Source organism: Sorex araneus, chromosome X (assembly GCF_027595985.1).
Source record: "Sorex araneus isolate mSorAra2 chromosome X, mSorAra2.pri, whole genome shotgun sequence".
NCBI classification, from domain to species: Eukaryota; Metazoa; Chordata; class Mammalia; order Eulipotyphla; family Soricidae; genus Sorex; species Sorex araneus.
Genome location: NC_073313.1, coordinates 370,415,224 through 370,439,146, shown reverse-complemented (window position 1 = coordinate 370,439,146; position 23,923 = coordinate 370,415,224). Strand labels below are relative to the sequence as shown.

Sequence of the window (23,923 nt, the reverse complement as noted above, 5' to 3'; positions counted from 1 at the left end):
AGGGCCGTGGCTCGTCCCTATGACCCCGAGATCCAGGCCACACCCTGTCTACCGCTTGTGAGACTCGGGCCGGTCAGCAGGGCAGACGCGGCAGGGCCGGAGGAATCTGAAAGACCCCCCGGGCAGGCTCCCGCGTCCACGGCCTTCTGACAGCTACTGGCCGCCGTGCCTGTTTTCCTGGTCCCGTGACGGCTGTCTCCCTGCAGACCGTGTCGCGGAGAGGGCGGCGGTCTGGCCGCGAGGGAAACGATGTGACAGGAGCCGCGATCGCGCCCTCGGCTCTGCCCTGCAGGCGTTACAGTCCCCCAGCATGAACCGAACGAGCCGTGCAGTCCCGACGGGCAGGCGGGGCGGGCAGGGGCCAGCAGACGGCTGCACTCCCCGGGCCGGGTGCTAGGATGTGTCTGGGACCCCTGGCGCAGGCCAGGTGGCACTCTGCTCCCCCCCAGCAGCCCCCCGGCCCCTTTACAGCCGTGGGGAGGATCCACTGAGTGAACGAGTCTGTGTCTGTGCTCACGGCCACGGCCCGGAAAGTGATGGAGGGAAAGAAGGGCTGTGGCCGGCCCAGCGCCCAGGCCCGGGCGTGTGTGCTGGAAACGGACTTCTCGCGAGCGGCGAGGCGGACAGCCAACTGCTCTGGCCCCCAGAGCCCTTTAACGGAGGCCGACACGGGCCCTCCGATGGGTCTGCTTCCTTTCACCCTGCTACTTCCTCGCAAGCATCAGGTTAAAAAAAAGAAAATAAACAAAAGCAACCTGCAGGTCTCAGAGAGTTCCGATCTCTCTCCTGAGAACGTCCGTGAGGGGAGCAGGCCCGGCCTCTTCTCAGTTCTCCCGACACTGGCGCAGCTGAGCTGCGCGTGGGGACAGCGCTGCCCGTCGGAGCCGAGAGCGACAGAGGGTTCAGGCACTCGCGTCCTGTCACTCGCCTCCCGGCAGGTCTGAAGGAGGCTCTTTAACGGGCTTCGATTGCCCTTGAAAGCGGCTGTCAGTCATCCGCTAGATTAGGTGACAGTGTCACTGCAGCACGTCAGCCTGTGACAATCGGGCTCCTTTTGATCTCCTCTGGACCCCTGGTGCTGGGCCCCGGGGCACGGCAGCGCGCCAGGCGGGAGAAGGAGCGGCAAACACGGGAACGGGAGAGACATCTCCCTTCCCCGCGGGGCCTCTCTGAAGACGCCCCAGTGTGGTGGAAGCGAGGTCTGGACACTCACCGCGGGCCCAGGGGAGGTGGTGCCGTACACGAAACTGGCGGGAGAGGAGCACGGACAAATGACCCGGGACAGGAGCCTGGGCAGTGTCCGTAGGCTGTCAAGGCATAGAGTTGGGGAGGGAACCCACTTCCGGCCTCTCTGACGTCAGGGAGGAGCCTGGAAGCTAGCTGGGAGAGCGGGACGGCCCCGGCTCCAAGGAACAGGGAGAGGGAGAGTGGGCATGTCCCCAGAGGACGGGAGGCAGGTGGCCACTGGCACGGACGGGTGCAGCTACTCAGACTGTGATACGCTCGCAGGGGAGCAATGCCCGGACGTCAGCCCTACGGGCGTTCACGGGTATCACTAACTGCCTCTGCGTCCGTTCATCCGTCAGCATTACTGTCTTCTGCGGTCACTCGTTCACTGGTGCTACTGTCCTGCTTTTTTTTTTTTTTTTACTTTTTGGGTCATACTGGCGATGCACAGGGGTCACTCCTGGCTCTGCACTCAGGAATTACTCCTGGCGATGCTCAGGGGACCATATGGGATGCTGGGAATCGAACCCGGGTCAGCCGCGTGCAAGGCAAACACCCTACCCGCTGTGCTATTGCTCCAGCCCCCTGTCCTGCATTTTTTAAATCTGTGCATTTGCTTATCCATTTGGGACAACTTCCTCTTCATTCATTCATTCATTCATTCATTCATTCATTCATTCATTCATTCACTGGTGTTACTGTCTCTGCCACTGTTCACCCACTGGGACTCCCAGCTGCCTTTGCCGACATCCTTCCATTAGACGTTGCCAAAGGCCTTTCCCAGGCAGGACACCAGGGCGGCACCAGAGCAGGTCAGCAGGGGGGATGCCAGAGCCGGGGAGGGCAGCCGGCCTTCCGGACTGCAGGAACCCAACGGCCAGGGAGCTGGGGTGTGGTCTGGCCCGGCTCGGCCCCAGGAGGGCTGAGTCTCCGAGAGCCAGGGGACAGGTGATGCCGGTGACAGGACCGCGTCAGACGCAGACGCACGGCACACACCCGGGCACGGGGCCAGCGGGGACAGGGCTGGGCAGCCTCCTGCTGCCCGCCCGTGTCCGTGAGGCAGTGTGTGCGGCCCTGAGGGACGCAGCGAGCATGGCTGGGCCTCACTGGCCCTGTCCCGCGTGGCCGGGCCCCGCCTTCATTCACCCCTGTCCTTCACGCCCAGGGGCGCCTTCCCCTGCCCTTCATCTCTGAGGAGTCTGGGGGTGCGCAGGGAAACCGCGGGTCCCAGCACGGCCCGGGCCGGCTGAAGTCGCAGGGTGGAGGGAAGCTGCCAAGTGAGGGCAAAGGGACCCGGGGGGTCGCCGTCCCGGAGCCCATCCCCTCGGTCTTCCCAGTGGAGACTTCCGCAGAGGATGCGGCCATGGCGGGCGACACTGGGGCAGGAGTGGCCAGAGCAGACGAGGGTCCCCAGGGGCAGGCCAGGCCCCGCGCGCTCCTCCTTGGGCTTAAAGTGGCGAGTCCAGCTGCCGCTGGCCTCGGGCACGGCTGGGCCTTGCGGCGAGGCCCTTCCCGGGACGGGGAGTGATGCTTTGTGCGAATCAAGGCACGCCAAGCGTGAGCCGTGGGGATGACCACGGCGGCCGGCATCGGGCGCTCTGTTCCCCGGGGAGAAACACCAGGGGCCCCAGTTTCAGGGGCCACGCCCTGGGGCAGGAGCTGGGGGTGCTGGTGGGGGAGAGTCTGGCGGCCCCAGGGCCTGGGCGGCCACTGGTGGGCAGGCACCTGTCTGCGTGTGGGGTCAGACACAGGCGGGCGGGGGCGGTGGCCCGGGGCAGGCAGGAGGCGAGTCTGCAGAGCGCCTGCAATGGCCCCGATCCAGCGCCCTCGGGCCAGAGAAACCCCCTGACCGAGGAGAATGGACACAAGGGAGTGAGGGCCAGAGCAGGGCGCCGGGCGCCCGGGGACGGTGCAGTGGACACCCTGGGCCGTTCAGCACCGGCTCCCCCCACCCGCCTCCAGCCGGGGCCACCCCCGCCCCCAGCGCGGGCAGCGCCCCCCCACTCACTGCTTTTGCACTGGCAGGTGCGGCAGCCGTGGTGGTCCAGCCGGAAGCCGTGGGCGCAGTCCTTCTCGGTCAGCGTGCAGTTGGCCAGCTCCCCGCAGGCTGGCGGTGGCCCGATGGTGATGTACGTGGGCTCTGTGGGGGGAGAGACACCAGGTCACCCACGCGCCGCTCAGCCTGCAAAGCCCAACACTCCAGCCGGCGCCGGACAAACACAGTGCAGGGGTGTGGGGGCCCGAGAGAGCGTCTGCTTGCAGTCTGGGGGGCTGAGAGAGCACCTGCTTCTCAGGGGGAAGCAGACCCCCGGGGGCCAGAGAGTCCCGGCCCTGACGCCCCGACGCCCCCCGCACCAAGGTCTGCCAACTCCTGATCGGAACAGAACTGCCAGGGCTCAGGGACGCTTCTCGCGGGTTTGCTCTGGGCGAGCTAACAGCAGGGACGGAGAGACCAGCTGGCGGGGCCTGGATGAGGTGGTGTCAGGGTGGCCCTCAGGGCCGAGGGCTGCGTTAGGGAGGAGGCTGCCAGGGGGATTCGCAGGCCGAGTGGGGGCGTCGCTCCCGCCGTGGTGACAGCGGGGCCCTGAGGTGGACGGAGCGGAGTGCGCTTACTCTGGCGCCCCCCAAGGGGTCCCCACACGGCAGTGAGGCGCGAGGGGCCGTGGGCCACTCCTGCTGGGCGCATGCGTGTTCGGCCCGTCTCGGGTCAGGACCGAGTTAGCTCTGGTCCCTGCCGCTGCTGCCGGGCATGACTGACACTCAGATGGTTCCCAAAGGGGTGACGGATGCTCGGGCGGCTGCTGCTCTCCCTGAAGCCTGGGGCTGCCTTCCCACAGGCTGCTTCTTACGGCATCGAGCCCCAGCGCGAAGAACAAGGGTCGAGATCTGTGTTCTCACAGGACGGGAAAAAGAGAAGCAGACAGAGGCTGGCGATGGAGCAGGCCAGAGCCCGCTCACCTCACGCAAGCGCCGCTTTCTCACCTCCTCTCACAACCCAGCCCATTAGTCCTCAGAGAGGGCCCTCACCTCCTTTCCACGCACTACCTGTTAATCCACACAGAACTTCACCCCCTCTCCACACTACTCACTAATCCTCACAGAACTTCACCCCCTCTCCACACTACTCACTAATCCTCACAGAACTTCACCCCTCTCCACACTCTACTCACTAATCCTCACAGAACTTCATTTCCTCCTCACGCTCTCCCTATTAATCCTCACAGAACGTCCTCATCTCCTCTTCACACTCCACTCCATTAATCTTCAACGAGTTTCTTTAGCTCCTCTCCACCCTCCACCCTTAAGTCCTCACAGAACTGTCTCATCTCCTCTTCACACTCAATCTATTAGTCCTAGAGGATGTCCTCACCTCCTGTCCACAATGAACCCACTAATCCTCACAGGACTTCCTCACTGGCTCTTCACACACTATTCATTAATCCTGACACAATTCCTTCACCTCCTCTTCACACTCTCTCCATCAATCCCCACACAACTGTTTCGTCTCCTCTCCGCCCTATCCACTGGTCCTCACAGAACCAACTCACATCCTGTCCACACTCTATCTGTTAGTCCCCAGTTTCCCCACCTCCTGTGCTCACACTATTAGTCCACACTGTCTGCTCTAATCTCACTTTCTGTTACCAGGGGGAGAAAAAAAACCGAAGTCTTAAATTATTCTTCTTCAAAAGGCCCAGGGCTGAGAGCTGTCACAGGTAACAGGTCTACAGGAGGCCACAACTCATGAAGACACAGTGGGACACACTTTTTCCTCCTGAGCACACAGTTGGAGGAACATTTCCTCCAGATTTTCCTACAAATTAAAAAAAAAATTCTCGTTTCCTTCCGCTGCAAAGTATCCTCTCTGGTGGGTAAGTGTGAAGAGCAAACAGAAACTGCAGCTCAGAAAGAAGTTAACGAACAAAATACAGACGTGCTTTGCTGAGTCCTCTCAAGTCTACCACAAGCGGCTTTCCTGACTCTTCCCTCCATCCAAAGCAACGACGCTGGTGCATGGACGTTGCTCTTGGCGAGGCCAGGGGACCACGAGGGGCCTGAACTCGGGACCCCTGTCGCTGTGCTCTGTCTCCCACGTTGTGTGGAAACTATTCTGGTTCCAAGGGGCGTCAAAACCGGAATCGGTTCAAGTGACCCCCAGCACTGACGCCCTCTGAGGCAGGGCCAGGAGGCCCAGGGTTGGGCTGGACTCAGACCCCCAAGTCCAGTACTTTACCGAGAGGCGTGAGGACCAAGACGGGACTGAGTTGCCACAGAGGGCCAAGTCTCCCGTCCGGTACTAACACTGAGGCTGTGGGAAAATCGGCCTTCAGAAAGGTCACGGGCACAGGAAAGCGCTCGGTGTGGGGAGACTTTGCCGGCTGTGGGGGTTCTGCAGACAGGACTTGGTTCCGGCGGGCTTCAGAGACTTGTGAGGGGCCACGGCGGTGACAAAGGAGCCACCTTCGAGGTACACAATGAGCAACGGGTGGGCCTGAGGGCTGAGTGCTGTGGCCAGGTCTGAAGATGGACACCAAAGGTCCGGGCACTCATGGTCCCGGCCCCCTCAGCCAAGTCCCTCCAAGCCTGCTTCCCCACGACTCCCGGGAGCACTGGAGGAAACGTGCAGAGGGCAGTTCCACGCGTGCTGGTCTCAGTCGTTCAGGGAAACCAGTCGCCGATGGGGTCTCGGGAGACGACGGGAGGCGGGAAGCAGCCCGTGCCCGGAGCGTCCCCAGCGCCTCCGTGACAGGACGGAAAACGCGTTGGCCAGACGGGCTTCAGAGCCCGACTCCCTAGCTCACGCTGAAACACAGAGAACCTGAACAAGAACATTTCTGCAGGAAAACTCTCCACTGACCCTGGGCTCACTCACTCTCTCCTCAGTAAACGAGGCCGAACAAAGAGCCCGGTGAGCACTGAGCAGACGTCAGAACTCTGCGAGAGGCGTTCTGTTTGCTTGTTCGGTTTGGCTTTTTGGGTCACACCCAGCAATGCTCAGGGTTACTCCTCACTCTGCACTCAGGAGTTACTCCTGGTGGTGCTCGGGGGACCATACGGAATGGCGGGGGTCGAACCCAGGTCAGCCGTGTGCAACGCAAAGGCCCTCCCCGCTGGACTATCTCTCGGGCCCTGAGAAAAGCGTTTTAACACAAATCATTTCACCGCATTTAACAACAACCACAAAAGCAATGCTTTTTTGTGTTTCACTGTGGCAGGGGAGCCTTTCAAGGTGCCCACACACACACACACACACACACACACACACACACACACACACCCAGAGAAGCAGTTCCCCGACATTTCACTGACCACCCCAGGCCACACATTCTGAGGCCTTTCAACACTCTCTCCGCCGCTAACACTCGGCCCCGGCGGCGAGCGACCATCTCTAGATTTCCGGAGGAACAATACGACCACAGGCGTATGCAACTAGGAATTACCTCGCGGAAAAAATAGTGGACACGACCATCAACCCATCCTGTGTTTGCTTCCAGGCCAGCCCATGACCTATGCTGCTGAGCTGGGGACATTAAGGCACGTTTTGGGGGACGTACTTGGAAACATCGGAAATTGCAATTCTTAGTTCGACCAACCCCCCCGAAGGGCCACGTGTTGGCCCGCCCTGCACTGGAGCATTCTCCACCGTCACACGGACAGGCCCTCCGGGAGAAATCTCTCAAGGTCTGATCCCGGTACAAACCGATCCCGAGACTCGTGGAACGGCCGCGAGCTCGCCTTCCGCCCTGCTCTGTCCCGAGACACACCGGTACCGTGTATGTTTACCCCGGACTTCTCTCTCCCACGTAACAGTGCTCCACGCTGGCCAGAGCCAGACAGTCAGACTCTCTCGCCACAATCCTACATTTCTTTGCGCCCGACCAGGCGGGAGCTGGTCGTATCCCAACACTCAGGGAGACAGGACGCGCCTGTCTCGGAGGGTGGCGGGGCCGTGCACCTGTGGTGAGTTTGGCGACTGTCACCTACACGGATGCCCTGCGGAGATGTTTGTGGCGCCCCCTGGCTGGGAGCTGAGACACGGCCCCCTTCGTGCTGACAGAGGGGAAGGGCCAGCGGCCAGTTCAAAGGAGAGGCTCGTGCCAAGGTGGGCGTCTGCTGGCGGGCAACGGGGGCGAGGGAACCCCAGCCCAGCCGGGCCTGTGTGTGGCGGCGGGAAGGCTTCGCCCTGCCCTGGCCAGGGCGCAGGTGCCAAGCAGCCGGACGCACGGCCCAGCCACGACTGCCAGCGCAAGCCTGCGACAGCCTGCGAGGGGACAGAGGAGTCTGGGAACACGGTCTGAGCAGACGAGAGGAAAGACCAGGGGGTCCGCTCACGCTCTCAGTCTGTGGGCTCTTCTCTCCTCACCCCTGCTGCTGCCCCCCGCGACAGGGGCACAGGCGTGTTCATCCCAAGCTGCAGAGACCGGGGGCCGCGGTGATGGCACAGCGGGGAGGATGTTCCTGCACAAGGACGGCCGGGGTTGGGTCCCCAGCACCCCACGTGGTGCCTGGAGGCCTGCCAGGAGTGACCCCCGGGCACGGGGCGGGAGTCAGCCCCGAGGGCGGCTGGGTGCCGCCCCCCCCCCCACCAAGCCTCAATAAACACGCAGTGACAGGCAATTCCTCCACATTCCGGGAAAAACCAGCGAAGCCCTTATCAAAAACAGTATTTTGAGGAAGATGGATCGTTCCCAGGGTCCAGAGAGAAGCATCCACCCCACACCCCGTCACTCCGCTTCTGCAGAACAGTCGAGAGTTTTCCATTCCTGCTCAAGCACTTCCGGGGGGCAATGTTAGTGACTCCGCGAAGACCCCGAGGGTCCATGACAAGGAGTGTGACCAAGTGGAGATAAAAGCCCTGCCTCTCGCCTGTTGGGACAGTTCTACACCACCAAGGACGCTGCACTCACACACGACACACACCGTATACACCCACATACACACTACACACTACTACACATACCCATATACTACACACACCCACATACTACACACACCACACACTACCACACACACCCATATACTACACAATACACATACCCATATACTAAACACACCACACACTACTACACTTACCCATATACTACACACTACACACTACTACATACCCATATACCACATACACCCACATACTACACACACCACACAATACACATACCCATATACTACACACACCATACTCACGTACCACCCACACCATCCACTCACGTTACACACCCCACACACTCACACACTCCATGGGGCCGCCCTCTAGGCTCTTCCCCAATGCCGCCAACTCGGCGGCCGGCCCTTCCCTGGCCCGTCCCCGCAGAGCCGCCCCGTGTGCAGGAGGCAGCCCTTGGGCTGCAGCCCCTGAGACAGCCCCCCCGCCTGCAGCGCCCGAGACGGCCCCCGACTGCAGCCCCCGGGCGCTCCCGACCCACCCGCAGCCGTGAGCAGGGCAAGCCCACTCTGTTCTCCAGACAGAAACCCGGGCGAAAGGGTGCGGGAGGCGCGAGGAGAAGCAGACCCCCCGCGCCTCTCAAGCCCCCCGCCCCATCACCTGACGGTGCGTCCAGCCCAGCCCGGGAAACAGGAGCCCCCCGATCCCGTCTCCCGCCCTGGGCCAGCACCCGCGCCCGGGAGAACACGGGGCGACACGCTCTGGGCAGGTCTACGCGGGCGCGGCCGTGCTCCAGGCTGTGCGTCCCGTCGGCTGTGCCGGGGACGCGTGCGGGTGCCGCTGCCGCTGTCCCCAAGCCCGTGATACACGAGTGTGTCCACACCGGCCCTCGGGCCCTCAGAGCCGCACCAAGCGCCGGCGTCCGGAAAGCAGACGCACCCCAGGGCTTCTGGGGGCAGCCGGAGCCATGGCACTGTGCGGAGGGCGTTTGCCTTGCATGTGGCAGACCCTGGGTTCCATTCTTGGGCATCCCCTAGGGTCCCTGAGCACCACCAGGAGTAAGTGACCTCTGAGCGTCACCAGGTGTGACTCAAAAAGCCAAAGTTGAAACAAAAACGAAAACAAAAACGCAAAACACATCAGAGACCAAATCACCGGCGCGGAAACAGGCCCCTGGCGTGTTGCGGCACTGACGGTTCCTCTCTGGGAGTTGCCTCGGGGGACGCCCTGCCCGTCAGTGCCCCTTTGGCGTCCACGGAGCAGGCCGGGCCCAGCTGGCCTGCCTCACTCATGCCCAGCGTGGGTGTGGACGCTGTTCCCTGCGGCCCCCAAAGAGACGCAGCGATGGGGGCACAGGCCACTCAGCCTTCCAGTGCTCCCGTCCTCTCGCCACAGCCGGGAAGGACGAGCGTGGCCCCGGGGGTACGTGCCGTCGGGGCAGGTGAGGGAAGGGCGGGGGGGGGGGGAGCGTCTCCTGCTCACAATGTGACTCTCCGGCCCCACGGGGTGAGCCGAGCCAAGCAGCTTCCTGCGGCTTCCGGCCAGCGGCCGAGGTGCCGCCGGGCAGAGGGGCGGCCTCCCTCCCCACCACCTCCCCGGCCGGCCGGGCGGTTGCCTCAGAGTTGTCTCTCGTCCAAGAGGAGCTGAGGAGCGTCCCAGCGGAGACGGTGTTTACTTAAGCCCGTTGGAAAAGCATTCCTATCATTTCCAGAGTGACTCAATATTTTTCACGCGCATAGCCCGCATTCCAGACCCTCCTTCCTGTCTCGCGGACGACGGGATGCAGCGGAGCAGGTCCGAGGCCGGCCTGTTGGGCGTGGGGATCGTCCGCGCAGAGACGCGGTGACGTCTGGTGTGAAGGCCTGGCCGGCCCGGCGCAGCGGCTGGCTCGCCCCCAAGTGCTCGGGAGCGAGGTTCCAAGGCGGGCGCTCTCCTCAGATTAAACAGCTCGAGACCCTCGGGCCGGCCGCAGGAAGTCCAGACGACGACGATGACGAGATTCCCCCGGCCCGACTCTGGGGGCGGCACCCGGGGCTGGAAACCCAAGTTAGGAACAGGGTCGCCTGCTCCTCGCACTTGTCAACCAGCATCTGCCCTTATTGGGACAAGCCGGGAAAAAAAAAACCAAAACAAAACAGAAACCCAAAGCGAGCCAGACGGGGCTGTATTTTCGCTTCCATTTATGGCACGAGTGTCAGGACGCCGAGTCAAAGCAGGAGCGAGCCCGCAGGCCTCGGGACGCGGAATGCCGTGAGCGCGCGGCTATTTGCAGCTGCTAAGAATAGCCCAGCCGTGGCCCCTGCGGCCGAGCCTCCGGGGAGCTGCGGTGGGACCCCGATCTGGACCGGAACGTCCAAACGCAGTGTGGCCACTGGGCTGGAGAGCCTCCTCCACGTGCCCGGCCACAGGAGCGGACGTCTCAGCACGGGGGACGCGTCCACGGAGGGGGCACTGGCGGGCAGGGCTGGAGACGCACTGATGGTTCAGGAGTGTAGAAAGTCCGTCGCGCTGGGGCCGGGCCCTGCCTTGCTGGCTGTCCAGGAGAGGGCCGGAGGCCGCTCTGTGACGGCTGTTTCTGGGGAAAGGGGGAGCTTCCTGGGGGCGGGACGGTGGGTGAGGCGGTCATATGGCCCCGGGGGCGCCCATGGATGTGCAGCCCCTTAGGGCAATGCCCTGGAGCCCCGGGCTGGGCGCACAGTGCAGAGGGCCACACGGGACCCTCCGCGGCGCGTGGAACCCGCTGAAGGGGCGCAGGCCCGGCTGGGGGGAGGAGAGCCACGGCCTGCTCGGAGCCCGCCGTAACCCCGCCGTGACCCCCGCTTTCAGGCATCAGTCACCGGGAGCTGAGAAAAACCCTCCCCACGTCCTGGCCAGGACGCAGCTCCGATGACCGCCAGGCACCGCTCTCACCTGGGGACCGAGTGGCCCAGGGCGTGGATGGTGTCTCTGGCCCAGCAAACGCCCTGTGTGCCCTGTCGGGACTGTGGGATTGACTGACCGGCCGGCCCGCTGTGAAGACGCTGTGCCCGTAACCAACACCCCCCGGGGGTCTCGGTTCCTGAAAAGCAATGCCCTGGGCGGGGGCTCCAACGTACCCCATCACAAAAACCGTCACCTCCTCCCCGCAGGGAGAGGGGCATGTGCCCGGCCAGGCGGCTACTTGGGCAGTCGGCCCCAGTCCCAAGGAGCCCGAGTGCACGGCCTCCCCCGGCCACGTCCCTTGTATTCTCCGGCTGGAGTCGCCGCGCATGACCACCCCGAGCCTCTCCGACCACGCCCTGTCCAACAGCCCTGGCGGCTGGCGGCCCCGTCCGAGGTCCCTGACCCCGTCTCTGAAAAAGAAATGCCAGTGGGCCCTTCCCAAGCCCTCCTGGCCACGGCACAGAACTGGAACCGGCCCATGGGAGTAGCGCAGATGACCACGCAGGGCAGGGCCCGCTGACCATCCCATTCAGGCAGATACGGAGAGACTCCGAACTCAGGGCTGAGCTGGGGAGGGGGCACACACAGGCCCGGGGGAGCCGCTGGGAGAGCCCTGAGGTGAGCCCCACCCCCTGCCCCATACCTCCCTATGCCCGGCTCAGGGTGTGTGCCTGGGGGCCATTCCAGCCTTTTTCCAGGGAACATTGTAGCCTTCTCCCGCCCAGAAAACATTGTAGCCTTCTCGTGCCCAGGGAATATTGTAGCCTTCTTGCAAGGGGAACATTGTAGCCTTCTTGCCACCCACAGAACATTCTAGCCTTCTTGCTGCCCGGAGCTACAGAGGGGGTGGGGGGGAGGGGCAGGACCCAGCTGGGTGTCAGGGGCCTGAGCACATGGCCGGGTACTGGCCGAGGTGCTGCAGGATCCTGCAGACTCTGGCCTGTCCTGAACTCAGGGGACACTGTGGGGGTGGGCAGTTGGCCCACAGGGGACCTGGGTTTTGGGGACACGCTGTGTGTGGACGTGAGTGTCACCGTGCAGGCGCCAGCAGCCAGTGTCGCAGGTGTGAGAGGTGGGGGAGTGCAGAGGGCGATGGGGGCTGCGGTGGCCTTCCTGATGGTCGGGGACAGGGGACAGGTCACAGCGTCCCTGTGGGTGTACCAGGCTCTCCCCCTCCCAGATACACACAAGGCCAGGAAACAAGTCACGGACAGATGAACAAGCGGGGTGGTGGGGAAAGGCGGTGGGGACCGGCTCTGGGTCCCCCGGGCTCTGGGCGGACCACTGGGCTCGGGAGCACTCACTGGGGTCTGGGGCACCCGCTGGGCTTTGAGGGACCCACTGGGCCCCCTCTGTGCTCCGGGGAGCACGCACCCTGGCTCACCTGGGCAGGCTGCTGACGAGGACATGCTGTATGTGTGCACATGCTGTGTGTGCGTGCCGTGTGTGTATGCGCACGTGCGCGCCGTGTGTGCGTGTCCTCGCAGGCACTCACCTTCGCACACGGGGCAGCACTCGCCGGGCACCCTGACGGGGCTCATGCAGCTCTGGCCGCAGGCCGTGGCCACGCAGTGGGGCTCCCCGTCGATGCACTGGCAGAAGGTGCAGTCGTCCTCCCGCCACCGGTCCCCGTGGGCGCGGATCTGGCCGCTGGCGTAGCAGCCGGCGGGGTTGCTGAGCGGGTACACGGGGTCTGCGGGAGCCAGAGCGGGGTGAGCCGGGGCTGCCGGCCGTGCCCCGCCCGCCGTGACCCCCGGGGCGCCCCCGCGCTCACCTTCGCACACGGGGCAGCACTCGCCCTCGGGCACGTAGTAGCGCTCGCAGCTCAGCTCGCCGCACTGCGCCGAGAAGCACACGGCCACGCCGCCCTGGCAGCGGCAGAAGCGACAGTTGTCCATGCGGAACATGTCCCCGTCCCTGTACTCCACGCCGTTGAACACGCAGCCCGGCTTGGTCTCTGCAAGGAGAAGGCACGGGGCGGTCAGTTCCGGGGGCCGTCCCACAGCTGCCGCCGAACTGACCGGGAGTGGCGGGCACGGCTGGGCCCAAGGAGGCCACGGGCGCGCCGGGAGGGAGGGAGGGAGACGCACGTGGTGCTCGAGGGCACCCAGGGGCCAAACTTCTCCCAGCGAGATCTGGGCCGCTCCTCGAGGTCCGGGTAAAGGCTCGGGCACGTGGGGGCTCAAGAGGGGCCATGTGCCGCTCACAGTGCTCCCGCCCCTCGGCGACAGGCCCCGCCCACACGCTCCGTTCTGCCTCAGGCATTCATTTAGGTCTTTCTGGTGTCGATGCCCCCCCCCACCCCCCCGTCAGACCATGCCCTGCTATCGAATCCCTGTGACCAACGTCCTGAGCCAAAGAGGCGGGAAATCTTTCTGAGTCACACAGAGCCGAGCACTGGGCGAACGGTGGGAGCCGGGGGTGGGGGGGCAGCTCTGCGGCTCAGGCTCCCCCCCCCTCGTCCGGAAGCTGCTCTAGGCATGTGGGACTCTGCATTTCCACCTGGGGTCACAACACCAGACGGCTCAGTATTTTTCCCTCTGTCTCAAAACATCCTCCCGATATCCATTCTTTATCTGTAATTCCGGCTGGCTGGGAAGAACTCCCGGGGGTTAGAGACATCACAAGGAAAAAAAAAACAAAAACAAACCAGCTACTTATTATTATTAGTTTCTGAAATAAATGCGAATACCTTCAAAAATGGCAGACTGCAGTCAGCAACCAACACATGCTCACACCCTGTGAACAAAAGCTCAAGCAAGGCTAACTGCCCCCCCCCCCCACCTGCCCAGTCAACTAACGCTCCACGACAGGGTGATAAAGGCGACAAGTCCCATGCCATCGTCTCGACGAAGGAAAAAACACTAGGCAAAATGTTCAGTGCCCTCCCAGAATAAAATGTTCAATAATCTCAGAACTGGAGGTGACTTCCTCCACCTGAAAAACAGCAGTTAAGGAAAAAAAAAATCACAGTTGAACAGCATAGGTAATAGTATTTCAGTGTTTCCCCTTAAGATCAGGAACATGAGAGTAATATTTAGTCTTGACACTGTAATGTAATTTAGGGTGGTACCAGAGGCCCTAGCAGGGGAAATAAGTTAGAAAATTGAAACGAACAAAACCAAAACCAAAACCAAACATCTGGACTGGAAAGGAGAAAGTAACAGTATTTCTAGCTCCAGAAGGCACAATCTTGTTTAAGATAAATTCTGAATCGTCTACTGGAAACGATCAGGATTAACAAGCAAGGTGCAATAATAACTCAAACTAACTGATGTACATATACTTAGATCACGGGCAACCTGAGATTAAAGCTAGGAAATCAATCCTATTCACAACGGAATCAAATGCAATACAGTAGCGTGCCATAAATGTAATGAAAAATGCACACAAAAAATTGGCCTTTGAGAACTACAAATCATTGTTCAAAAAATCTTAAAGATCTAAGTAAATAAAAGGAAACGATACCCCATATTCATAGATTGGAAGATACCATTAACATGAAACTCTGAGTGATCAGTCAATCCTTAGCTGATTCCTCTACAAAGCTTGAAAGCCACGTGGACACGTAAGGGAAGGGATTCAGAAACGCCAACACAATACTGAAAAGAACGAAGGCGGAGAACTCAGAGATTGTAAGACATCGACGTCCATGAATAAGGACATGAACTAAACAAGACATCCACAAAGTTTGGCAGTGGCATAAAAACAGACTTCAAAAAAAAAAAGTTGGGTGAGTTCAGAAATAACTTCACATTTATTGGTTTTTCTTACTTTTTACTGAACTATGCTTGACATACCTGAGTGTATAAGGGGAAGGTCCATCACACTGATATGTCTTTCCTAGAAGGGGGCCAAGATGATTCTCGGGAGGGTTGGAGAGAATTCAACAGGCTGAGCGCTAGCTTCGCACCCTGGCCCGGGGGCCATCACTGTCTTCTGGGTCCCCAGGGCTGGAGACAGCTGAGCCAGGTATGGCCTCGAAACAGAACTTCTTTTCGGCACTGAACATGTGCACGTGAAAGAATAAAAGCAGACTATTCCATGCCACCCCTGTGACCGGGGACTTGGGGGACATGATAGTGCTCTCCAAAGCAGGAAGGAACACACTTCTGCAGCCCTGGATCAGGCAGCGGCTTCTTAGATACCGCTATCTAAGCATCAAAGGGACAAGGTAAAAAGGAATAGAAACAAAACCCTTGATGTATTTTGTTTCAAACAACACTACCAAGAAAGTAAAGACAGCCCAGAAAACGGAAGCAAAACAAAACCTGCAAGTCTTGTATTTGGTCAAGGCGTTATCGTCAAATATACCATACCAAAGACTCATAAGCAAAGACTGGACTATACATTCCTCCAAACGAGATACGGGAGAGACAGCACAGTGGACAGACCCAACTCGATTCCTGAGTGTGGAGCCCCGAGGGAGCCCTGAGCACCGGCCAGGTATGAATCCTCCCACCGGCCCCCTAAAAAATACCCAACAGGGTCCTACATGTTTGGGCTGGAGAAACAATCCAACAGAGAGAGCATTTGCCATGCGGTCAGCCGACCTGGGTGCGATCCCCAGTATTCCATTTGGTCCCCTGAGCACTGCCGGGAGTAATCCCTGAGCAGAGCCGCGAGTCAGTCCTGAGCACAGCCAGGTACGGCTCTAACAAAACAGAACAGAACAGAACAAAAACCGGAAGAGAAGTGACACTAAGCAGACGCAGGCAGGATGAAGACGTGGGACTTAGCTATTCAGGGTTCTCGGACCCGCCCCAGATCCCAGAGGGCACCTAGAACAGGAAATGCTGGAGGTGAGTGCTCCCGAGGGTCTGGGGAAGACGGGATTCCCCTCGCTGCTTACAGCTGCCTCCAGACTCCAGGGACAGTCCACTCCTCACACGCCACGCAGGAGAAATGCCCACGGGGCTCACGCAGGCGGGCGGGGGCCTCCCACGGATGCTGAGGACAGAAACTGCCCGGGCGGCAGCGATGGCCCCTGACACAGGGCGCAGGGCAAGTCCACAGGGCAGCAAGCGTCTTGGCCGTGAGCAGGGAGGGAGCCCTCGCGCGGGCTACGGCGTGGACGGAGCCTGGACACACGGCCCAGATGGGCACCCCCATGAAGGCCCAGGTTACAGCCTGCTTGTGTGTGTGTGTGTGTGTGTGTGTGTGTGAATGTGTGTATATGCATGTATGTGTGTGTGTTTTGTGTGTGTATGAGTATATGAGTGTGTGAGTGTGAGTGTGTCTGAGTGTGTGAGTGTGTCTGCTGGAAACGGGTGGAGGAATGGGGCCACGACTGACAGCTCCGAAGAAGTCAGGGGAAATGAGGGCCGGTGTGTCCCTTACAGCCACCGGGGAAGGTGGATCCCAATGCCCGCGCGGGTGCCTGAGGCCCGGGCTCATCCGTCTATAGGTGCCACGCTCCCCCCCAACCCGTGCACAGCCCCGGTAACCGTCTAACCTGTCAGTCAGCCCCAGTGGACGCTGAGCAGCGACGCAAGCGTCAGGCGGGGAGACACTGCGTGCTGGGGTCTCTCGGGAGCGGCACAGATGGGGTGGGGGTTGCTGAGGAGGTGGATGCGCCTGTGCCCCTGCTCGGGGGCTGCGAGTCTCTCCTGTGCCCCAGAGGACGGGCAGGCGGAGAACCGGCATGACGGACAACCCCCCGGGGCGCACGGCAGTCTGTGAAGGGCCCTTGCAGGGAGCACTTGGGTGTGTGTGTGTGTGTGTGTGTGTGTGTGTGTGTGTGAAGGGCCCTTGCAGGGAGCACTTGTGTGTGTGTGTGTGTGTGTGTGTGTGCGCGTGCGTGCTCTGCTTGGGGGACCACAGGCAGTGTTGGGGATTGATCCAGGGTCAGCCACGTGCAAGGCAGACACCCACCCCCTGTACTAGCTCTCTGCTCCCAAGGACACACACACACACACACACACACTGCTGTTATGTGAGCGTTCTTCCCGTCTCTGAGAGAGAACACCATACATACCATGTCTATGTACGTGGGGGAGCATGAGCAGAGGGACCCCCGAAACACAATGAAGGTGTGCAGCTCTTGAGAAGGACCCCCCCCACATGAAGAAATCCCCCTGCGAAGGGCAGAGACTCAGGGAGGGGTGCTGAGGAACTGAGTGATGGGAGGTGGTGGTGGTGACAAGGGACCGATCCTTCGCCAGGGCTGGGTACCCCAAGGAACGGGGACACCCTGTCGGGGTGCTGGGCAGGGGGCAGAGGCCGCTGGGAGCCACAGCTGGGCCCTCCCCAGCCTCCGAGCTGTCCATAGGGGCTGCTGGCCCGTGCCCTGGGCCTGCCTGACTATAGGGCAAGCTCTGGAGTTCCGGGATATTCTCTGACATACCCCAGAACTCTTCAAAAAGCACCTTCTATCCTAAGCTTGGTATCCCCGCCGTCTGCCAACTGCAGGAGGGCAGAGGGGAAGGGAGACGGCGGGAACGGAGAAAGTCGCCTGGGGCCAGAGTAGATGGAGCCGGAGGGGCCGGAGCGATAGCACAGCGGGTAGGGCGTTTGCCTTGCACATGGCCAACCTGGGTTCGATCCCCGGCATCCCATGGGGTCCCCCGAGCATCTCCAGGGGTAACTCCTGAGTGCAGAGCCAGGAAGAACCCCTCAGCATCGCCGGGTGTGACCCAAACAGCACAAGAAAAGAAAGAGCGGAGATGGAGGTGCAGGGTGGCCCGCGGCCTCCCACCTCTAGGGGGGTCTTACGGCGCCCTGGGGCCTCCCGCCTCGGGTGTCATCCCCGCAGGGCGGCCCGGGGCAGGGCGGGCACAAGGCCTCTCCAGAGCCGCCTTGAGCCCAGAGAAGAACCGCAGGAGGGATCTGAGGGAGTCGCCAGTTCCGGGAGATGCAGCAAGGGGGCGAGGAGGCCAGAAGCATCCCCGGGAGCTGACCACGGGCCGGACTCTCGGCCCAGACCTCTCACGTGGGGCAGCAGCGCGGTGGGGAGGGCACTTGCCTGGCGTGTGGCCGACCCGGGTTCGAGCCGCAGCACCACACAGGGCGCCCCGAGCACCACCAGGAGTGGTCCCAGACGGAAGCAGCAAAATAAGCAACCTCACGTGCGCGCTGCCAGGTGGCACGTAACCGTGACCACCTGGCCCTGGGGGACACGGCCACTGGCACTGCTCGAGCAGCCGTTCCACGGCCTGTGAGGGTGAAGGCGAGCATTGCTGGGGAGCACCGAGCAGCCCCCAGACAGCTGACACCCACCTGGGCCGCAGGGGTCGCTCTCACCCCACCTCTGCGCTCTGGACAGCTGACCCTCAGCAGCCTGGCCACAGCGCCCCGCTCCCCGCCAAGGGCTCCCCAGTGAGTGCTCCACCCGTGTGCCCTGCCACGGGCGGGCAGGAGGCCGGGAGGGCCTCACCCGGACGCAGGCGAGGGCACACTGGGGTCCTGCTCCACTGTCCCCCCAGACTTGTACCCACTCTGCATCTGCTCTCACCCCGACCCACCCCGCCGGGCTCCCCCACACATGCACATGTGTGTGCACACGCGAATGCTCCCACAACAGGTGTGTACACTCCCAAACACGTGCATACTCCCTCCCACATGCATGGTCGTGCACACGCGTGGACGCTCTCACATGTGCATGCTCCCCGCACATGCACGCTCACGTGTGTGCACACGTGCAGACATGTCAGGCGGGTGCACACATGCCAAGGCGACGCCAGACTCTCCTTCAGCCAAGCTGGGTCCAGCCGCAGCCGCAGCCGAGGGCGACACGGCAGTGGGGAGGGACGAGGCCACGGGAAGCCCTGGACGGTGACGGCGGCCCCATGCCCTGCTCCGGGCGCCCGCCTGGCACCCGAAGTCCCTTCGCCCAGGCCAGGTGAAAGGCTGGACGCCTCAGCCCCACCCCCGCCGAGAAGCCGTGAGAGAACAGGGCCGGAGGGGCCACAGAGAAGTGGGAACCCTGCCTGAAACGGGGCCCAGCACAGAGCCCCACCGCTGCACCCCCTCCTGGGCTCTCGAGGGAACGCAGGCGCCGCGCCCTGGGGCAGCTGACAAACCTCAGGGCAGGCGGGGGGAGGGGGGGCAGAGGCCAGGGGGAGGCTGGTTCCAGGGCCTGGCATGGCCCAGACTCAGGCCCAGAGCGGCCAGAGACACACGGCTGGGGCTCCTGGCCTGCTCCCCCGCCCCGCCAGGCCCCCTCACTCCTGCTGCCCCCGGGGTCCCGGGCGGGCCGTGAGGTGAGACCAGCCCCCGTGCCAGCCCCTTCCACGAGGCTGGGCACCTCCCCCCTTGCACCTGCCGAGAAGCGGGCGCCCTCGGGCAACGCGGGTGACCACCCGGTGACAGACGCTGACCGGGGCGGGGACAGGGGACGGGAGACCCACGTACCATTAACACACTCAAAGACATCACAGCACTTGCCGGGGGTCCCGGTTCCACGCGAGACTCTGCGGGGGCTGCTGCCCGCCTCACACACGGGGAACGCGCACAAGTCAGAGAGACACTCGCATCTGAAACCAAAGCAGAGGGAGACCCGTGAGTAGGCAGCGCCCGGCTCCCCGCCGCCCGAGTCTGGACGCGGCTCTGACTCTGCTCTCGGGGCCACCCCAGGCCGGGGGAGAAGGCAAGGCTGCAGGCGGGAGGCTGGGGTGGAGCCACGTGGGCACAGGGAGGACGCAGGAGCCCCCCGGGACCCCTGGGATGGACGCGGGGTGTGAGGGGTGAGGGAGTGCCCGGGAAGGGAGCTCGGGGCTGGAATGTGGCGGGACGGGGGCCGTCGGCTCCAAAGGCGCCCGGGGCCTCAGCACGGAGAAGGGGGTCGGGGGGCCCCCAAGTCCCTCCGGCCAGGGCCCAGGTGGACGGTGGCACGGGAGGGAGCTGGAACAGCCGAGGAGTCAGCCCGGGCCCTGGCTGAGGGGCACGTCCTCCCCCACCCCCTCCGAGAGCACAGAGAATGGGGTTCAGAGTGTGGGGGGGCAGGAATGGACATTAGGGGCACGATGGGGCAGCCCTGCGGCCGGCTGTGCCCCTCAGCCCGACACCCCCGCCCCCATCTTGCCTCTCTGCTCCCCGCCCCCGCCCAGACCCCTCCTGTCTCTGAGCCTGTTTCACGGGGTGGGTGGGGGGGCTCAAGTACCCCTTGGCGTCCCCTAGGAAACGAGTTTGACGTGTGGGGGGGTGGGGACTCTGGCTGAGAGGGGGCCCCGCGGCTGCCTCCAGAAGTCCCCGCAGAGCCGGTGGGGACGGACCAGGAGCATCTCCACACGGCGGGACCCCACGGCTCGGCACGGCCGACGTGAGCAAGAGGAGATGGGTGGGTCCTGCCATTGGGCTGCCCCCCCCCACCCTGGGCCCAGATACTGCCTGCGGGTCCTGCCATCGGGCCCCTGGGGGAAGCCCGTGGGCTCAGAGCACCCGGGGCCTGCGTGGACGGAGTGTCCGTTACTGCCCCGGGCGCTGAGCAGACGGGCGTGATGGCAGCACAGGCTGGACCGAGGCCTCAGCTGCGGGGGGCGGGGCATCTGGGGGAGTCGCACGGGGCGGGGGTGGGGAGGGGTCTTCTGCCACCCGAGCTGGGGCCTCGGGGTCAGGTGCCGGCTTGCGGGGTCAGGTGCCTTCCCGCCGTGCTCAGGACCGTGTGGCGTCCAGAGCTGGGCAGAGCCCTTGGCGGGAGCAGGGCCCCAGGATCTGCCCTTCTGTGGGGGGGCGCAGGGGGCCCTGCGGGTGGAACCAGGGCCCGGGGGTCCGCCCCCTTGGGAGGGGTCCCTGCCCAGCTCCCGGGGGGTCTGAGTGGCAGGTGCCAAGGCGCGCTCGGCTCCAGGACAGGCTCTGGACGGCCCCTCCCTACGGCGGCCCCGGCCACGCTGGGGCTCAGCTCAGCTTCCCCCCAGGAGAGGCCCGGTGGGGGGGACACGCCTGGACCAGCCGCCCAAGCGGGCAGGGGGCCCCCGAGGGGGTTCTGCGGCCGATTGCCTGACACCCGCCGCGTCTCGGAAGACCCCCGCGCCCGACAGGACAGCCAGGCGGCATCAGGCGGCCGGCCAGAGCCGTGGGACTGTCCCCATCCCCGGCGAGCCCCCGGGACCCTCCCTGCATGGCCTGGAGCTCCCCCTGGGGCACAGACGCCCAGATGGGCCTCGGCGAGGGCTCCAGGCAGTGAGACCCTCAGGGGCGTGCCCCTGGGACAGGCGGGCCAGAGAGAGACCCCGTCCTCAGCGAGTCCCCAGGCGGTGCCTAACCCCCCACCCGCTCCAGTTCTGCTTTCCTCCGGGCCAAAACAAAGCCAGGGAGGAGTGTGAGGTCCTGGGAAACGCAGCCCCAGGCAGGGGAGACGGCAGGGGCAGGACCGCCAGGCCCGGGCCCAGCCGGGAGTGACCCGCCCTTCACACTCTACGGAGAGGAAAAGGAAGACGCCCCTGCCATGCCACGTGTGACTCGTCTATACAACACCCGCCTACACAGCAAGCTGACAACCTGGGCATCTGCCAGGGCATCAGTCCCACCCGGACTCTGTCACTTCCACCCAGCACCACGGAGAGTCACAGGCGCCAAAGCTGCGTGTGCGAGTGTGCAGGCATGTGTCTGTGCACACATTTGCATGTGTGTGTGCATGTGTATACGCATGTGTGCAGGTATGTGTGCGTTTGCATATTTGTGCATATGTGTGCATGCATGCGTGTGTATATATGCATGTGTAGGTGCATGTGTATGCATGCATGCGTGCATGAGTTTGCATGTGCAAAGCATGTTTGTATGTGTGTATGCATGTGTGCATGTGTAGAGTGTGTTTACATGTGTGTGTGTGCGTGTGTGTGTGGCGGTGGGGGTTTCTGTCTCTGCGGGGGCCATTTCCAGGGTGGTGCGACAGTCTGCGTTGGCTCCCCCAGCCCCTCCCGGGAGAGTGAGCTGCCTGGAGGCAGGGTCCCAGGTGACGGTGGCCGGGGAGGCCGAGGCAGGGGTTCAGGTGGAGGGTCCTGCTCTCTGCCCGCTCAGGGGCAGGGGGGCCGCCCTCCCGCCCGCCTCTGCGCCCTTCTGTGTGTCCAGAGGCCGGGAGCACTGGGACCTCTCAGACGGGAGCACCGAGGGAGCCCCTGAGCTTGGTTTCGGGATGGAGACAGGGAGCTGGGAGGCGGCTCAGCCTGAGTGGCGGGGGGGGGGGGGTCCGGCTAGGAGGGGCTTCCCGAGTCTGCAGCTGCGGCCAGCACAACGCGAACCCCCACGATCATCTGTTTCAAAGACACGGGGGTTGAAGGGAGCCCGCTGACGTGCCCGAACGCTGGAGAGGCAGAGACCCCCAGAGGCGGGTGATGGGGGGCGTGGGGGGGGAGAGGGTCTCGCCTTGGTCAGGAACCCCCTCCAGAGCAGGCCCGGCTTCCTGCCCCCGCCGTGCTCGGAAAGAGTGCTGCTAGCTTTCGAGTCAGGAATGTTCTAAATCCGCACTTGGCCAACGCCTATTTTACTCCTTCTATGATTTTATTTATTTCCCCCAAAGCAGCTGAGTAAATTACCCAAATAAAGGGCCCCTCCCCCTTCAAGTGAAGTGAGCCAGAGAAAGTCGCCTTCCAACGCACTCATCTGAACCAAACCAAACCAAACCCAAACCCCCAAACTGTGAAGTTCCACCTTCTTGGGGACAATGCCTCGGAACAGATGGACGTGATAATTAATGACGAGACTTTTAATTTGATGGCGTCCTTAGAAAATGAACGTTCAAGGGCAGTTTCCCACTGATTAACTTGAGTAGATGTGACATAAGAAGCTAAATTACCCAGTATGACCTTTTTGTTTTTTTGGCTGCTTGTTTTGGGGCCACACCCGGCGATGCTCGGGGCTGATCCTGGCTCTGCGCTCAGGGGTCACTCCTGGCGGTGCTCAGGGGCCGCCTAGGGGGCCGGGGTCAGACCTGGGTCAGCTGCGTGCAGGGTCAGTGCCCTCCCCGCTGTGCCGTCCCTCTGGCCTGAGAGCCACACTTGGCCCCTGCTAGAAATTCTCAAGAGGGGCCACAGGGCCCCTCTGGGCCTCCAAGTGGCCACGCGCCAGGCGGGGCGGCAGTGGAGGGCTGTCCACTCTGTCCCTCCCGGGCCCTTCTGTCCTTCTGTGATGGAGCAAGAAGGGGCAGCTCACGGAACCTGAGTGCTGGGCTGGGCCTGCGTCCATCAGACACAGAGCGCGGGGCGGGGTGGGGGGGAAAGAGGAAGGGGTAGAGGGAGGAGGGTCCCGGTGTCCCATGGGGACCGGCCACTTCTTCCCTCACCCAGTGACCGCTTGGGAAAAGGGGTCTCGACTTGGCCATGCCTGCGTGACCGCACCCCTGCCTATCCCGACGGTGGCGGCCCCAGCTTCCTCTCTGCGGCGTGCTGGGGCGGCACTGACCCTTCCCCGCCGGCGGCTCTGCGGCCGGGCTCCCTGTGAATGAACCCAGGCGCTCCTGACGGCGCGGGGCCTGCCAAGAATTCCACCCGCGTGAGCCAGCGGCAGCCCGGGAATCCCGCGGCCCCAGGAAGCGCCTTTCCCTGAAGCCCGCCGGCTGCTGGGCACCCCCAAGGCCGAGACCCCCCTGGGAGGAACCCCTGGGCACTGCGGGCTGTGGCCCCCAAACCAACCAACCAGGAAGAGCCCAGGGCCAAGGGCGGGGAAGGTGGCCCTGGCCGGGAAGAGCCCAGAGAGGGTGGCGGGTGACCCTCTCAGACACAGCAGCTGCCGCCCCGCCCCGCCCTGCCCCACCCGCGCCACGAGCTACGGCTGGAAGCCCTTTTCCGAGGGCCGCGTCCTGGAAGGAGGAGCAAAGCCAAGGCCACGCGCGAGGACACGGGAGCGTAACACGCCGCCACGGGGCCTCCCTCTGGCACGTGGCTCCGTCCACGCGGACGGCAGGGGGAGTCAGGGGCGGAGCACCCGAAGTCCCACGCACGCGGGGCCAGGGGCGGGGTG

General features: G+C 63.1%; 1 protein-coding gene across 1 annotated transcript in view; it reads right to left on the bottom strand.

Moving 5' to 3' along the window:
* Window positions 1-23,923, bottom strand: part of CRIM1 (cysteine rich transmembrane BMP regulator 1) — an 87,553-nt gene that overhangs the window by 11,570 nt on the left and 52,060 nt on the right. The window contains exons 5-8 of the mRNA XM_055123052.1: window positions 19,382-19,503; window positions 12,804-12,986; window positions 12,525-12,722; window positions 3,236-3,367 (exon numbers count right to left, since the gene is read on the bottom strand). Coding sequence (XP_054979027.1) covers window positions 3,236-3,367; window positions 12,525-12,722; window positions 12,804-12,986; window positions 19,382-19,503 — 635 coding nt within the window. The remainder of the gene's footprint in view (window positions 1-3,235; window positions 3,368-12,524; window positions 12,723-12,803; window positions 12,987-19,381; window positions 19,504-23,923) is intronic.